Below are 17,670 nucleotides of genomic sequence, written 5' to 3'. Positions count from 1 at the left end.
CTGCCGTGTGCTGGCGCGCTGAGCTAAGGCTGTGTGCGGTAGTCCACGCCCCCCTCCCGCCCTTGCAATCACCTGTCAGGTAGAGGCTATCCTCTACCCCCTGCAGGTAAAGGAACAGAGATGTTAAGTCACGTGTCCAAGAGCCCACAGCTAAGTCCCCGATGTGGGATCCCAACCCAGGTCTGTCTTATTCCAGATTCCTCAATGCTACGCTTAAGTAAAAAGGCAGAGAAGCACGTACTGACCATCCACTGGGTGCCTGAGATGCAGTCTAGTGGGGGAGATAACAGCCAGAATGTGATTCATTACCATATCAGACACGACGGTACAGAATGTCAATCCCCACCCCCACCCCACGAAGGATGTAAATCGCAAAAGCACAGGGATTGGAGTGTTCTGGGACTAGTATTTCGGCACCTGGCTGGCCTCAAGAACTGTTTGTTGACTGAATGAAGAAGCTTATTCTGGGAGCTCAGGGGAAGGAGGGAGCATGTCCTGTTGGGACCGAGGGGTGGCTGAGGAGGGCATCCTGTCCTGTCGGCACCTGAGCTGAGCCTGACAGGTGAGCAGAGGAGTCCAGAGTGAGGACCCGGGGTAGCAGAAGCAAAAACAGTGCGTCACTAGCCCATGAGACCCAAGCAGAGTGGGGAGAAGCTGGAGGGGAACGCCAGATGGGGGGGCGTGGCAGTGGGGGCGGCTGTGATAGGCCCTAGAGGCCAAGGACTGCTTCGACATTGAGAACAGAGTAAGACATAAAGACAGGTTTTATCACTTCTTTTTTTTATAAATCTTTTTTTTTTTTCTAGATTTTATTTATTTATTTGACAGAGAGAGAGAGATCACAAGTAGGCAGAGTGGCAGGAGGAAACAGGCTCCCTGCTGAGCAGAAAGCCTGATGTGGGGCTCAACCCCAGGACCCTGAGATCATGACCTGAGCAAGGCAGTGGCCCAACCCCCTGAGCTACTCAGGTGCCCCAGGTTTTATCACTTCTGATTCCAGATCGTTCTGAAGTCCCCTTCAGAGGGGACTGTGAGCCCTCCGGGGCCCCTGAGAGCCTGGGCCGTCCAGCCTCCACCTCTTCCACCCTCACAAACCCCGTGGATGCTGCGGGTCCCAGCCAGACCTTACCCAGCTCTGAGGAGGGCCCCTCCCGACCCAGCCTGACATCTGGAGGCACCCCTGCAGAGATGTATCCCCCAGTCAGGTTCAGGTAAGAGCCCAGCTTTGCCGCTGAGCAAGTTTTTCCTGACCCCTATGTACATCGTATAGCTCCCCACCGGTAAATGGTGGCTGCCTAAAGACTGGGACACCTCCCAGCTCCGAGGCCCACAACTAACATAACACGCTGGCCTTCGATTGGGGGGGTGAGAGGACCCTTCGCCCTTCATACACCTGCCCTGAGTCCAGCCTGAAGGGCTGGGAAGGAGCCTAGAACTCACACTGCTGCGGATGGGGTAGAAAAGGCTGAGTCCCGCCTGTGTGGCTTCTTCTAGAGGTTCTCGGTGGGATCTTTGCCATGTCCCATTGCCAACCCACAATCCAGTCCTCCCTTCCCTGTACTCAACGCCTTTGGTCTTGAGTCTGGAGAGCAGACACAGGAAAGCTCCAGTTCCAGGCCTCTGTAGCCTGTGATGGGCCCAGCCAGGACCCTGGAGGACACTGTCCCCGCTTGTCTCAGTCCCCAGCCGATACCTGAGCTCTTTGTCCCCGCTCTAAGAGGCTCTCGGCATGAGGTCATCTTGGCCTTTCCCTGCCTTCCAGCTCCGAGAGCACTCGCTCGTATCGGCGGGGTGGGCTGGAGCCTGGAAGACTGTCCCTCAGCCAGGCAGCCTCTGCCCACAAGGAACATGCTGGTATGAGCTCTGGGACTGTGGTTCGAGGGGTGGTGGCAGGACATGTGGGAGGCAGAGTTGGTCAACAGTAGATGGGTGGGGTGGGGTCATGGGGACCTCTGCCCATGGCCAGAGTCTATAGGAGGCTGGGTGGCCACAGTTCGGCCAGCCCCTTGCGCTGGTGTGCCCCCTTCCCCCTCCAGCCCGCGACTCATGAAGCTGGGGAGAGCCCAGGTCTTGAGGGACGGCAGAGGTGAGGGGGCCCGAGCTGGGGCTTCTCTCCAGGGGAAGATGAGCAGACCTGTGTCAGCCAGACTGGGGGCTCACTTCCCTACAGATGAGGCAGGATTAGGGTGGCTGGAGAGCAGCCCTTGGCTTGCCAGCTGTCCCCTTGTATAGGAGAGTCTCCTGAATCCTCCCAGACAGGCCACTCCCAGGCAGAGAGGCGTGTGACAGGGACAAGGCAAGAGCTGTCACCCTGAATCCGCCCTCTCCCTGCTGAATTGTGACATCTTTCACAGCCACCCATAGTTAGTTGGGGATCCTGGGAGTGGGCACGGGACAGAGCCAGCTGGGCTGAGCACGAAGCCACGGTTCCCCTGGGGATCCCTCAGGGGTGGCGGTGGTTGCTGTGCTGGGAGTCAGAGACAGCAGGGGCAGGAGCTGGGCCTCTCTGAGGAATCGTCATCCTCAGTCCATCCAAGTCAGGTGCCAGACCCCAATCTGTGTCCACAACCAGGTATCAGCCCCCAGCGTTTAGCAGATGCATGTTGGTGGCACATGTGTGATAAGAAGAGCTTGGACTGTAGGACATGGAGGACTTGGAAAAGTGGCTTTGCTTCTTCAAGCCTCAGTTTCGTTGTCTGTGAAATGGGGATAATTTCATCTATCCATGATAGGACGGTGGTGGAACTGAGGTGGTATGTAATATAGGTACGCGGAACATGTCAATTTTCATTCTTCTCTCCCCAGGTTGGCTTCACTGAAGGAGAGGACTCCAGGAGAGGGCTTCTCCTGGAAACTCTGCACAGCTTTTGCAAGACTAGCTCCTTGCTCGTCCTTGCATGCCAGAACTAGCGCCCATGTGGGACCCCAATGTTCAGTGCTAGGACTTGAGCCCACAAGACCGGGGAACTGAGTTCTCCATTACCTTAGGTCTTGCTCTGTTTGTACCTTGTGCCTCTGTGGCTGGCCTTCCTCCCTGCCGTGGGCCCGTGCCCCCTCCAAGGATACGGGGCCCTTCCATATTCGGGCTGATGGCAGTTCCTTCCCCTCTATCCTGTCCCCACCCCAGGAGCTCATTAGCTGGGTCTGAGTATTCATGAGCTATCGTTAGCTGCAGAACCCTCAGTCTCTCATCAGACCAGAATATCTTTCTTCCATCAGTCTGGGGGCTCCATAAGAGTAGGGCCAGCCCACCTTCATCATCCAGACCAGGGATTCTGCCAGCCAAGGGACCGTCTTTTTGGACGTTTGTTAGTCTAGTACTTTACTGAGGTTTTCCTCTACGTCCAGATGCCACACAAGTAAGACAAGAGTCTTGCAGATGTGGTCCCTTGCTGGGTCACTGGTCCCAAAGGCTGGGTTTGGCAATCAGCAGGGCTAGATTCCAGGGGATGGTCCCGGGCCCAGGGGCAGACAGGCAATCAGCTGCCTGATACCGATGAGACGCTGCATTGTCTGCGGCTCGCATCCATCCTGGTTGGCCACTGCTCGTGCTGTACCGGCTGTTAAGTAAATAAGCACTAGCACTCCTTTTGAGGAGCCGCATAGCCCTCCTGGGGACCTCTGCTCTATTCCTCAGCCAGGAAGCAGGCTCAGCGTAGCCCCCCATTTGCCTACTGTCCTTGATGTAACAGGAGGGAAAGGAATGGTCTGGGATGATTGATCTTCCCTGCTCTCCTTTTCCTTTGGTCAACTCAGAAGCCTTCCAGTCTTGGGGGAGGAAAGAGCTAAGAAAGGAGGAAGGGGAATAATAGGAATGGGAAGGAAGGGCTCAAATTCTGTTTCCCAGTCCCAGAAGTGTCACCATGACTTTCAGCCCCATATTAGAAAACAGGTACAGCTAAGCCATCATCAGTCTCTAAGGCGGCTTCATGGGCACCCGGCGCTGAGCCCTGGCAGGGATGGGTCAGGCCAAACAGGAGAGGCCAGAGAGTGCCAATGGCCAGTGAAGCAATCTGGCCTGGGAGGCGGGGCTGTGTATGCTGGAGACCGGCCTGGTCTGGGATCCCACGGATCCCAATGGGGTAGTCTTCTGGGCCTCCAGCATCTGGTTTTGTTCATCTCAGACTTGTTATCTCACTCATCTCTAATAAAAGATTTTTTTTTTTTTTTGCATTAAATTCAGTGGCTTCATTTGTGGGATCTGAAGAACAGTAGGGAAGGGGTGGGAATCCTAGGGCCTGGAATGCTTTCTCTGGACCTACTAAGGAAGACCGCGGCATGAACAGGGGTTTGCACCCAGGGGTGGTTTTGCCCCCAGGGGGAGGTTTGGCAACATAGAGACCTTTTTTGATGGTTGCCAACTGGAAGGTACTACTAGCATCTAGTGGCTAAAGGTCAGAGATCCTGGTGACCACCCTCCAGTTCACAGCTCTGCCCTCAAAACAATGGATCATCCTAACTAGAATGTTAACAGTACGTGGGTTAAAAACCCCCATGCTGGCCAGGGAGCCGGAAGGCCAGCAGTTTAGGTTGACCACAGCTCTTGTCTCAGTTTGCGGTCTCCTGAGACAAAGTTTGGAAGCAAGGGGTTTATAGTTTGCAAGGTAATCCCAGGAAATATAAAGAGGAAGTAGGGAGTGGAATACTGGGTCAAAAAGCAATAGGGGGTGTATTAATGAGGGGCTCCTGCGAACTAGGGCTTATCTTCAGGAACTTCCAGAGACTATAGATTAGAACATGTCTTCGGGGCACCTGGCTGGCTCAGTCGGTAGAGCATGTGACTCTTGATCTCGGGGTCATGAGTTTGAGCCCCATGTTGGGCATAGAAATTGGTTTAAAAAAGAATAAAAAAGAACAAATCTCTGAGTTGTCCCACTGAAAGTGAAAAAATTGGTGTGTTTGCCACCACATCTTTTGTTGTGTTTCGTTGGCTGAGGGGTCCTGCCTGGGAGTGTCTGTTTCTAAGCACCTCAGCCTGCTCTGAAGCCCTCATCCCGAGATGTGGGTAGGTGTTGGAGGTGCATCCAGGAACAGCCTGCTGTGACCTCCATGTGAGGGCAGGTAGAGGGAATACGGCGGGTACCAACAGTGTCTGATACGGTTGAGCAGTGCAACCCTGGGCTGCTCTAAGCCTCAGTCTTCCCGTCTGTACAATGAAGAGGTTGGACTTGATGTTTTCTTAGGGTCCTTTGAGCCCCAGTGATGTAGGTGTCTTGTCATACAACTCACCGTGGGAACTCTGTGGAACTTTGAGGAGGATCAGCTCTGCTTTTTTTCTTTTTTCAAGGCAATCCTGGGGCGTCTGGCTGGCTGTCAGTGGAGTGTGTGACTCTCGATCTCAGGGTTATAAGTTTGAGCCCCACATTGGGTGTGGAGTTTACTTGAAAATAAAATCTTAAAAAAAAAAAAAGGCAACCCTAAGTAACTACAGACAGCTGTCCCTTCAACCCAGAGGTTGCTTGGGAGTTGACCAAGAGACCTCCACACATCCCAAACAAAGTCTAACCTCCTAAAAGTGGCCCATAATGCTGGTGTGGTCAGACCACACTCACCTCTGGCTTTCTGCCCTGTCTTCCCCCAAAACCAATCTCTAAGCTGTAGCCCCGCCAATATTTAGTTCTTCCAACCCTGACACATTAAGCCCACTCCCACCCCAAAGCTTTGCACGTTCAGAGCTCCAGGAAGACTGTTTTGTTCCTCTCTGGATGCCCAGGCTAGAACTGTCTGGCACATAGTAGGTGTTCAATACATGTTGAATGAATGAGTGAATGTTTCTTCCTCCCTTATGTGTATAGTCCCTTCCCACGCCCAACCCCCACCCCGCACTTCTGCTCCAAAGATTAAACTTCCTTTTTTCAGGGTAGATGAAACCTCCACTGGTGCGGGTCCTCTCAAATGTGTCCTTAAAGCATCCTTACTTCTTCCTGACCCTCACCCCACTTGTGATAATATATTTGATTGCATCCAAATTCCCTTAGGTTTTCTCCTGCCTATAGACTGTACCTCAAGTTTGCTGGGACTAGTCCTGGACACTCAAAATGCATTTGTTGAATGAAGATAAACTCACTCCTTCTTACCATACTCCCAGGTCACTCACTCAGCAGCAGTTAGAAGCCAGATGAGCCGTCACCAAGGCTGGGATGGAGTTCTCTTAACACTGAACACCCCAAGCCACTGTGTCCCCCGCTCTGCATACGCACTGACCACTTTTCATGCTTCCCCTCCAGGTCCCTAAGCACCTCTTCCAGCAAAAAGATAATGTTGTGTTAATTATGCTCACCAGTTTAGGACTCTTCCTGAGTGTGCTGGAGACACTTGGAAAGAAGGTCCTTCCATGGGAACACAGATGGGTGCGCAGTTGTGAGGGCACAGTTCTCTTTACTCCTTTCATCCAAGACCCTCCCCCCTCCCCCGACCCGATCCCACTGGGGAGGCAGGTGGCCTGACCCTGAATAAATTAGGGGCACCCATCCACCCGGATCAGTATTTCTCAAACTTTGGCGCACCTAAGAATCTCCCAAGTCGTCACTACACAGAGAGCAGTCCTCGGCATAGCCCTGCCTGCTGCACTCGGGGGAGCTTCTAAGAAACGCAACATCTCACTGCAGCCAACAAAATCGATGGAACCAGAGGGCCTGGGTGCACCCGTGTACACAGGCTGTGTGCACGAATGAGCGGGCCCCGGTAGAGCAGAGTTGGATTTGACCACCGCGCACGAAATATGAGCCGAGCGCTGCAAGCTGCCTGCACTTGGGCTCAGGCACGGAGCTAGGTCTGCCCGCTCGGAGCTGCGACCGTGCAGAGTCGCTGGAGCCAGGACTCCTCCCAGAGCGCTGGGGCACCCTCAGGCGCCCTGCTTGCCGAGACAGCCCCTTGCGTCCGGGGACCACGGCCTCCCCACTTGCCAAACCTCGCTTCGGCAGAAGGGCCGAGGCGCAGGGCCCTCTCTCTCGCGGCCTCGTCCCTCTCGAGAGGCCAAACCCGCCGGCGCGGGCAAACTTTGCCCGGGCGAGTCCTTGAAGTCTATATTTAGTGCACGTCACCCCTCCCCCCTGCGGCTGCGGGGCGGGCGGGCCAAGGGGGTGTGGGGGGAGAGCCCCGCCCCCGCAGGCGTGTGCGTCGTGTGGGTTTGGGGCCCGCGCGGTCGCGCGCCCTCCGCCTTTGCGCCTCCCGCAGCCCCGGCGCCCCTAGCCCCGGCGGGCGTCGCGCGCCAGCATGGGCCAAGAAGAGGAGCTGCTGAGGATCGCCAGAAAGCTGGAGAAGATGGTGGCCAGGAAGAACACGGTGAGGCCGCAGAGTTTGGGCCACGGCCCCCGCCCCCAGGAGGCGCGGCGCGTGCGAGCCAGGAGTCCCGGGGGCGCGTGCTGGCCGGGCGCCCGGGAGGCGCGTGCGGGACGCCAGGGCCCGAGGGAGGCGCGGCTGGCGCAGGACGCAGCGCCACTTGGGGGCTGCTGCGAACTCCCGGGGTGGGCGTGTGCCCGGCCCAGGGCGCTGGGCAGGATTGCGCGGGCCGCAGAGACGAGGCTTATGCACGCCTCTCTGGACCAGCGGGGTTCAGGGGCCCTGGGTGGCTTGCGCAGGGCCCGGGAAAGCGAGCGAAAAGACCGGGACCTGGAAAAGGACTTTCGGAGTCCGGGGACTCAAGGCAAAGTCCAGGGAGTGGTGGCGACAGCGGGGCGGGGGAGAAGGGGGAACGGCGCGGGGGGTGTGGATTGCAAAATCCTGGGTGCCCGAGAAGGGGCAAAGAAACTTGAGCTGATGTAGGGTGCTGAGCCGCCTCCATCCCTCACCCGGGGAGCGGATCTAGGGAAGGGACCGCAGATCCCACAACCTCACAGCCTGCGGGCGCCAGGAGCGGTTCTACTTGGAACTTTCCCTTAACTTGGCCGCAGGGTGGGGCCCCCGCAGGCGGGGCCGAACAGGTGCCGGGCAGCCACTGCGCGCCCTCGGGGGCCCTCGGGGCGGGGAGGGAAGGAGGACTGGCGGTAGGCCTGGCCCCGGAGGGTGGAGGGTTGGAGGGCAGAGCCGGACCCAGAGGAGAATGCAGACTGACGGCCCTACCTGCGCGGCCTGCGGCTCTCAGGCCAACTTCAAGTTAATGTTTGATCCTCACCATGATCTTTGCCTCAAGCTGGTGGCCACCAGGTTGCCTGGTCAGAGCAAACTTGGCCTTGGGTCTGGGAGGGCCTGAGCACACCTGGAGAGGGAAGAGAGGACGACTTAGCCCTTGAGAGCTCAATAGTCCCTGCTGGAGCCTGACCTGGCTTTTCAGCCCATTCTGTGACTCTAGGAGCTTGGGAAAGGGATGGCCCCTAAGGAAAGCTTTAGAATGGGGAAAAAGGAAGAGTCACCAGAACCAAGGACTGTGTCAAGCAGCCCTAGAGCAGGCACAGTGAGTGGGTGTCCGTATAAAGGCCAGAGTCTGCCAGTTTCCTCACGTGGAGGGAAGAGATAAAATTATCTACCTCCTGGGAAGGAGTGACTGCAGGCAGTGGTGAGTGTGGAAGAGATGTGAGGCCTTCGGGAGCACTTGCATGGATGTTTAGTAAGAGTTAGACAATGACTCCTCCTTTGGGACAGCAAGGCGGGACACGAAACCTGTAGAGTGCTGGGAGCCTGTCACCCTTACAAGCCCAGCCTCCCCCAACCCGGTTCCCGGATACCCCACCCAGTTCCAAGATCAGTGGTACTGAGCCTCGCATCCGAGGGCGTTTTCCCAGCTCCAAGTGGTGGAGCTCAGGCCCCTGTCTGCTGAGCTCAATCCTGCCTCATAGACCTGTCCCTGGCTAACCCCAGGCTTGGGCCGGCAGATTCTGGGCTGGAGGTGGGGGTGGTGGGACACCTGGGGAAAAGCAGTTTGGGGGAAGTCGAGCTCTGGCTGAGAAGGCGGGGACTTGCCCTGGGCTTCCCCCCTCACTCCTTGTATGGTCCTAGGCTCACCATTCTCTAGGCTTTCCCTCTCTGGGCCTCAGTGCCCTCTTCTGTGAAATGGGAAGAGGAAACTGTGTCCCTTGGGGGATGGATTCCTGTGAAAGTACCCAGAGCTCTGTCCAGGAAAGAGCCCCATCTGGATGCAAGGTCTCGGTAGCACAGAGCTCCTTCATGGCCACGTCTGCGCCTGGGCTCTTGGCAGCATCTGGGTGGGCACAAGCTCTGGGCCTGTGGCAGGGAGAGGCGGGGCCTGCTCTGGGAGCAAAAGTGGGGCCCGCCCAGCCGCGGTTAGGGAGAGGAGGACACATTTCCTGTAACAAGACGGATCCTCCACGTTGCAGCTCAGGCCTGGGGTTTGCTGCCAGTTACCGAAGTCCCAGCAACATACTAAGGGCTTTTGTCAGCTGCTGCGAGCATCCGGCTGAAGCAGCCTCAGACACAGAGCCACAGCGACAGCCACAGCAACACATACACACGATCACACACAACAAACATAGCTGCACACACGCAGCCACACACCGCAACAGCTAGACAAGCATCTACACACGTAACTGCGTATGAGACACAGCCACAGGCACCGACGTGCCAGATACAGTGGCCATGATGTTTCCAGAAAGACACACCTGTGTGTGCCGCAGAACCACCCTCAGACAGCCACACTGACCCACTCGGAGGTTGTAATACGGGCATCATTCCACAGAGACACACAGACTTGCTGCTCAGAGCCGCACATGCACAGCTCCACGCGGGGACCAGAGCTACAGCTGGGCGCACACCACAGCCCTGTACAAGGAGAGTCACAGCTGGCAGCTCTCGCCCAGGGTTCCTGGCAGTTTCTCTCCATCACCCCCCAGCGGTACAGTGGGACACACAGAGACACACGCCCCGTGGTGAGCTGCAGCCACAGCCACTATTGATTTTTCAGGAATTTTCCAAGCTGGCTGTGAAATACAGACGCTGTTTTATTCTTTTAATTGATTATAGTTGACAGCCAATGTGACATTTAGTTTCAGGTGTATGACATAGTGATTCCTCAGCTCTATACATTCTGTATGGCACCACCTGTCACCGTATGATGCTGTTAAAATACCATCGACTTGGGGCGCCTGGGTGGCTCAATGGGTGAAGCATCTGTCCTTGATTCAGGTCATGATCTCAGGGTCTTGGGATCGAGCCCCGCGTTGAGCTCTCTGCTCAGTGGGGAGTCTGCTTCTCTCTCTCTCTCTTTCTCTTTTGCTCTCGCCCTTTCTCTTTGAAATAAATAAAATCTCTAAAAAATAATAAAATACCATTTTATATTCCCTACGTAGAGCATTCTTAAAAATTAAAGATATACTTACAATTAAATAAGTTATATTAAAAACAAAGGTAACAAACTCTCCAAAGCCATCACTGCTAATTGTTTTACTTGACTTCACTATCACCTGGGGTCTAGAGCTGATTCCCTCGGATCACATCAATACGGTGGAAACAGCGTATGGTTCTGCACATCCCTCCTCTACTTCAGTGACAGCGGTTGGTAGCTTGAAACTGGCCACGGGAGGACTATTGACATGATAGAAATTGACAAACACTACAGATCAGGTGTTTTTTTCTTTGAGAACTGGGCGTTAAACATTGAGCAACAGGCCACTGCCCCTACTCATATTTCGTAATCGTACACTCCGAGGTCGCTACGTGTCCATCTCGAAGCAGTTTGTATCGTGGTTAGAGCCGAGGGGCCTCAGTTCGAATCCCAGGTCAATGTCTTGCAACTTGGGGCAAAGTATTTAATCTCTTTGTTCTTTGGGTGGCTCATCTGTGAAAATGGGGTAGTAATTTGGTAAGAAGGGGGCTAGGGATAGTATGTGCCTCACAGGGCCAGTGTGAGAGTGAAAGGGACAAAGGCAGGTGAAGGACCGAGGGCAGGGCCCAGCACCCAGGAAGCCTTGAATTAGTGCTGCACGCAGAGTTGTTTGCCCACACGTTTATGTACATGCTTGCACGTCCGCAGGTCACGCCTCCAAAAATGTACTACAAGGCCGAGTTCCAAGAGAGGCTGAGGGCTGCCCTTGGGACACGGTCCTGGCAAGGAAGCCTGGCCGGCAGGGGCTGGCAGCTGAAACCACACACTGAGACCAGGGCAAGGGGCATGCAGGACACAGTCAGCTGGCGCTCCCAGGGGACCGAGCTCAGGACAGGAGGCAGGGATGGCCTCTGGGAAGTGGGTGTAGGAAGGAGAAGGCTGAAATGGGGCAGGGGTTCACGGGGCCTGGCAGGCAGCAGATTTTCAGATCTGAGGTCCTTTGCTTCCTTCTACCTCTCGCACCTCTGCTCTCTGCTTTAGCCATTCAGTCAGGGAGTGCCGAGCTGTGTGCTGAACCCTGAGGTTTCAGAGACTAAAACAGTCCTCTTTGCCCCAAAGAAATGAAAGTATATGTCCATACAAGGACTTGTACGTGAATGCTCCTTGGCCCAGCTGGAAACTACCCCTACGTCCCATCAGCAGGTGAATGGATAAGCCAGTTGTGGTACATCTCTGCGATGGAAAATGACTCAGTAATAAAAAGAATTATCGATCTATGCAGCAACATACATGAATCTCAATTATGCAGAGTCAAGGAGAAAGCCCATCACAGTACATTTAATTTTTTTTACAAGATTTTATTTATTTATTTGTCATAGAGAGAGCACAAGCAGGCCGAATGGCAGGCTCCCTGCTGGACAAGGAGCCCAATGTGGGACTCGATCCCAAAACCCTGGGATCATGACCTGAGCCGAAGGCAGCGGCTAAACCCACTGAGCTACCCAGGCGCCCCTGCAGTATGCTTTATATAAAATCCTTTCAAATGCATCTAGACTGACGTCAGAATACTGGTGTCCTGGGGTTGGGGTGCAGAGCGGGAGGGATCACAGGGGGCACAAGGGAACTTTGGGGGATGACGGCTATGTTCTTCTCTTGATTGTGATGATGGTTTCACGGGTGTACACAAACATCAAACATGCAGCGCATTGCATATCAGTTATATCTTATTAAAGCTATTAAGAAAAAAAAAAAAAAAGCAAGGTCCTCGCCCTGCAGGAGCTCATAGTTGGCAAGCAGGGGGCTGAGGTTGCAGACGCAAAAGCAGTAACAAGAAGCCATGAAGTAGTTACTTTAAGAGGACAAGAAGGAGGAGGAGAGCGCATGCCCAGTAGAAGGAACAGCAGAACGGAGGCTAGGGGGAGGGGCAGTGGTTAGAGCTGGGACCCAGCTCAGGGAGGGCATGAGGCTGGCTGGGTGGTGGGAGAGGAAGTTAGGGAGCTGGTCCGGGGCAGAACTTCTTCCCTCTCTCCTTCTTCCTATCCCTTGCCTATCCTTCGACCACTTGGCTACGTTTATCCGGGAGCTGAGCAATCTCCCCTACCTCCTGCACCCCTCTTTCCCGCAACACCACACAGTGTCAGAAAGGGGCCTGGGGCAGAAGCCATGGCCCCCGTCCTCACCTCGTGGCCTCCCACAGGAAGCGGCCCTCGACCTTCTGAAGAAGCTGAACAGCTGTCAGATGTCCATCCAGCTACTCCAGGTGGGGGGGGGATGGGAAGCCTGGGGGGGTGCTGTCCCTGGGGGATGGGGAAGACCTTCTGGGGAAGAGGAAGTGCTGGGGGGGGCCTTTCAAGGGTGGGGTCTGGGAGGGGTCTGGGACGGGAGGGCCAAGGGCGGGAAAGGTCTTGAGCTCTGAGGGTGGAGACTGAGGCACTGAGATGGCGGCCGGGTACCCTCCAAGGGCAGGAGGCCCTCTAGGTCTGTGAGAAGGACAGATTTGCTTTCTTAAATACCCCAATTCCTAAGCCCCTGGGCCTATGGGATCTGTTTTATTTTTTTTTTTTTAAGACTGTATTTATTTATTTAAGAGAGAGCGCATAGAGAGGGGAGAAGGTCAGAGGGAGAAGCAGACTCCCCACAGAGCTGGGAGCCGGATGTGGGACTCGATCCCACAACTCCAGGATCATGACCTGAGCTGAAGGCAGTGGCCCAACCACCTGAGCCACCTAGGCATCCCTGGGCCTATGGGATCTGAAAGGCCGGTGATCCAGGGGAAAGGAAAAGTGGCCCACTTTTAGATCCTCCCTGTGTTGCCCAAACAGCCCCCAAACATTACCAGAAGTTCTCGGCCCTGAAAAAAATCAGCACAGACCCAAGCTGTAGGCACCAGACCTGTGTCTTCAGCTGAAACTTGAGCTCAGAGATGCTAGGAGGTAGACGTGGTGAGGGGTCCTCAGCGGCAGCTTTTCACCAAAGCCATGGTCACCATCGGGGCAGGGGGCTGGGCCTTGGGGCCTGGACTTCAATGCGTGCTGTCGGACCAGGGTCACAACATCAGCCACGGCTCGGGGCCAGGCCTCTGCAGAGGCTGGGGCGGGGGACGGTGTGGGGATTGAGCAGGGGCGGGTCTTGCCAATTAAGGTCGCCAGTCCTGGGGGCCCATTGGAAGACCAGCCCTTGACCCTCTGGCTTTGCAGACAACCAGGATTGGAGTGGCCGTCAATGGGGTCCGCAAGCACTGCTCAGACAAGGAGGTTGTGTCCTTGGCCAAAGTCCTCATCAAAAACTGGAAGCGGCTGCTGGGTGAGAGGAGTCCAAGTCGGCTTGGGCTGTGTGCTTCTCCCTTCTCCTGGGTCGGGACCATGCCTGGCTTACCGCACGCACTCAGTGCATGTTTGTCAAATGACTTAAGAAGTGACAGGGGGCCTCGTAGCGGGGAATGCAGGGTTGGCCCACACACTCTGCACTTTTGTAGACGTGTGCCTCTATGTATGTATTTCCGTGTGTTTGCATGTTCTATAAAGAGCACATGGCTGTATAGACGCATTTGTGTAAATACGGTCTGTGTGCAGATGTCTTTCTATCCCCGTATGAGCACGGGTTTGCACACGTGTGTGCATGTTGCATAAACATCCGTGTGTGAATGTATTTCTGTGTGTGTGTAAGGGTGTGTTGGGGGCATGTGCTGCTGTCCTGGTCCCTGCTCTTTGCTCCGCCCTCCCCGAAGTCATGCGGGGGTCTGCGGAGATAGAGTGCAGTTTGGGACCAATGCCATGCTTTCGTTTTCAGACTCCCCTGGACCCCCCAAAGGAGAAAAAGGAGAGGAGAGAGACAAAGCAAAGAAGGAAAAAGGGCTTGACTGTTCCGACTGGAAGCCAGAGACGGATCTTTCTCCACCAAGGGAAAACGAGGCAAAGAGCCCAAAGACAGGTATTTTTCTTCTGGGATGGAGAGAAGGGGGTGACATTTGTCCTGTCCTCTGCCAGTGGCTCTGTTTCTATAACTTCATTTAATCCTCATGCCCTGGGAGGAGCTGCTGCTCTCACCTCCTAGGGGACCCCCTTGAGGGGCTCTTCTTGGGCTCAATCAGACAGACCCACAAGGCCCAAATAGGCCATCCCTGTCACTGAATTTACCGAGAAGGACGCTGGGGCAGGAGGCACACTGTGCCGGGGGGGCAGGCCCAGGCCTTTCTCATCTGCTAGGGGACCACACAGCCTCCAGAGCTCTTCTGAGTTCTACCCAGGTACAGGGTAATGAGTCCACAATGAGGAGGCCGTGAACCCCTGACGGAGAAGACAAAGCTGCCAGGATCCCAGCAGGATTCACGGTCCTTGGCGCAGCCCCCCAAAGCTATGGTTTTCCACTAATTATTTATATTGCGTTCAGAGCCCTTCCTGCCTGCATGTAATTTACCAATCAGGGCTCATTTGCTATAAGCAACGTTGCCTAGTGACACAGCGGACATCCCGCCCTTGTCAGGGTTCCAGGTAAATGGGGCTAGGAACTCACTTAACCACACAGAATGTAAAGTGTTCTGTTGCCTCTCTATTCAACATTTCCATTTCGTGAGGAGGAAGCCGAAGGTTGGGGAGCAGGGACTTTTCCAAGACCACACAGCTGTTATGTGACCGAGTAGGATCGCATCTTTGTCAGACCCCCAGGCTTCTGCTGAGAAGAGTTGTTTGTCTCAACTCCATGCCCATTCCCCCTTGCCCACCTAACCAGGGTCCCCCAAATTGCATGACTTCATATAGACCCAAATGCCTTATCCATGACAGCAGATAAAAAGTCTTCATCGATGTACAAATAAATCCGACCTGTTCCCTATGTAACTAGAGCTCTTAAATCGCGGGGGAGGGATCTGCATTTGTTCATCTAATAGGTAAGGAGGCAGTTTTAAATAATACTGTATAGTATCTGATGGTGGATAATGGTAGGTATTTTATGGATAATATCACCCATGATATAGCAATATTTTTAAAAGATTTTTATTTATTTATTTGACAGACAGAGATCACAAGTAGGCAGAGAGGCAGGCAGAGAGAGAGGGGAAAGCAGGCTCCCTGCTGAACAGAGAGCCTGATGCGGGGCTCAATCCCAGGACCCTGAGATCATGACCTGAGCCGAAGGCAGAGGCTTAACCCATTGAACCACCAAGGTGCCCCCGATATAGCGATATTTTTTTTTCTTTTAAAGATTTTATTTATTTATTTGACAGAGATCACAAGTAGGCAGAGAGGCAGGCAGAGAGAGAGGAGGAAGCAGGCTCCCTGCTGAGCAGAGAGCCCGATGTGGGACTCGATCCCAGGACCCTGAGATCATGACCTGAGCCGAAGGCAGCGGCTTAACCCACTGAGCCACCCAGGCGCCCCTATAGCAATATTTTTAACGAACATACCTTTTTACCCAATATAGACACTGTAGGTCTTCATTTTAAGGAATTAACCAGGTTAGGGGCACCTGGCTGGCTCAGTCGGAAGAGCACAGGACTCTTGATCTTGGGGTTGTGAGTTCAAGCCCCACACTGGGGTGGAGATTACTTAAAAAAAAAAAAAAGGAATTAACTAGATTAAAGCATAAAGACTAAATGTTGTATGTGTAACATATTTCTGCTGGCATTTCTGAAACATTTTTAATCTCTGAGCCATTTTAAAATGAATGTTTATTATAATCCTATAAAACAAGTGTCTTGCAGAAAACACTTTTAGGGAATGATGCTGTAGAAGAAAAGGTCTCACCCAGAAGGAAGACATACCTCTACCACGCTACTCCCAGTCTGGGCTGTGCAAACAGCTGTAGAGCAAGGATCCTGTGTATCCTTCCAAGCACAGAACAGTCCCACACATTGAAAAACTACTTTACTGTGTTCAAAAAGCTGGTAGGGCCTCCATGGAGAGGCGATGCTGGGTAGAAAAAAATTTAATGACGTGGGAAAATATTCACTAAGAATTAGGAGAAGCTGTGGGTATAATATAGTATATATGGTATGATCCCATTTTTATAAAAATTAAGTAAGTGAGGGACACCTGACTGGCTCAGTCAGTAGAGCATGTGACTCTTGATCTTGGGGTGGGGAGTTTACTAAAAAAATAAAATAAAATAAATTAAAAATAAGTTTAAAGAATTAAGTGAATTTTATGTGTATGTATAGGAGAAAAGATGAGAAGGATGTATACCAGGATGGTACCAGTGATTATATCTGGGTGGTCAGATTGAGTTGTTTTCCTTCTTCTTTTTGCAAATCTCTGTTTTTCTTATTTTTCTCCAATAAATGTGTACTAATTTTTAAGTAAGAAAAAAATAATGAAACCATTTTTTAAAAAAAACAAAAATATATCTGTGTGGTTTTAATTAAGAAGATGATTAGAGACCAGAAAGCCAAGTTCTGGGCTGAACTCAGTCACTTACTCATACCCTTAGTCTATGAGACTCAGTATTGTGGCCCGAAAAATGGGCATCATTTTCTCAGGGTTTTTTTTTCCTTGTAAAAATAAAAAATATTGGGCGCCTGGGTGGCTCAGTGGATTAAGCCGCTGCCTTCTGCTCAGGTCATGATCTCAGGGTCCTGGGATCAAGCCCCACATCGGGCTCTCTGCTCAGCAGAGAGCCTGCTTCCTCCTCTCTCTCTGCCTGCCTCTCTGCCTACTTGTGACCTCTCTCTGTCAAATAAATAAATAAAATCTTAAAAATAAATAAATAAATAAATAAATAATATTTTATTTGTAATATATTCTAATTATATTTATTGTTTTAATTTATTTTATATTCATTTTATATTTTATATATTTTATATTATATATATTTTATTTAGGTAGATACTTGCCCATTGTGGGAAATTTTTTTGTTTTTTTATTTTTTTAAAGAATTTATTTATTTATTTGAAAGAGAGAAATCACAAGTAGGCAGAGAGGCAGACAGAGAGAGGAGGGAAGCAGGCTCCCCGCTGAGCAGAGAGCCCGATGTGGGGCTTGATCCCAGGACCCTGAGATCATGACCTGAGCTGAAGGCAGAGGCTTTAACCCACTGAGCCACCTTATGGGAAGTTTTTAAAAGTACAAATAAGAAAATTTTAAAAAAATCCATTCTCTAGAGACAAGCACGTATAATCATGTATAATAATCTGTGTTTAAATATATATATATTAGGGGTGTCTGGGTGGCTCAGTGGGTTAAAGCCTCTGCCTTCAGCTCAGGTGATGATCCCAGGGTCCTGGGATTGAGCCCCACATTGGGCTTTCTGCTCAGCAGGGAGACTGCTTCCTCCTCTCTCTCTCTCTCTGCCTGCCTCTTCACCTACTTGTGATCTCTGTCTGTCAAATAAATAAACAAAATCTTTAAAAATTATTAAATATATATTATATACATATTCATATATATATATATATACATATATACATATATATATAATTTATGGATGCTACGTGGCTTAGTCGGTTGACCATACCACTCTTG

General features: G+C 52.6%; 2 protein-coding genes across 2 annotated transcripts in view; both read left to right on the top strand.

Annotated features, from left to right (window-relative positions):
• Nucleotides 1-3,018, top strand: part of ASAP3 (ArfGAP with SH3 domain, ankyrin repeat and PH domain 3) — a 46,932-nt gene extending 43,914 nt beyond the window's left edge. The window contains 5 exon segments of the mRNA XM_082687896.1: nt 1,001-1,211; nt 1,763-1,799; nt 1,801-1,854; nt 2,806-2,842; nt 2,845-3,018. Coding sequence (XP_082544022.1) covers nt 1,001-1,211; nt 1,763-1,799; nt 1,801-1,854; nt 2,806-2,842; nt 2,845-2,879 — 374 coding nt within the window. The 3' untranslated portion in view covers nt 2,880-3,018.
• A 4,068-nt stretch (nt 3,019-7,086) lies between these two features.
• TCEA3 (transcription elongation factor A3) overlaps nt 7,087-17,670 on the top strand; it is a 36,878-nt gene continuing 26,294 nt past the window's right edge. The window contains 5 exon segments of the mRNA XM_082687897.1: nt 7,087-7,284; nt 12,414-12,476; nt 13,414-13,519; nt 14,006-14,118; nt 14,121-14,146. Coding sequence (XP_082544023.1) covers nt 7,216-7,284; nt 12,414-12,476; nt 13,414-13,519; nt 14,006-14,118; nt 14,121-14,146 — 377 coding nt within the window. The 5' untranslated portion in view covers nt 7,087-7,215.

Source organism: Mustela nivalis, assembly GCF_964662115.1.
Source record: "Mustela nivalis genome assembly, chromosome: 10".
Taxonomy (NCBI): domain Eukaryota; kingdom Metazoa; phylum Chordata; class Mammalia; order Carnivora; family Mustelidae; genus Mustela; species Mustela nivalis.
The sequence above is the reverse complement of the archived record's forward strand: the minus strand, read 5'-3'. Positions and strand labels throughout refer to the sequence as shown.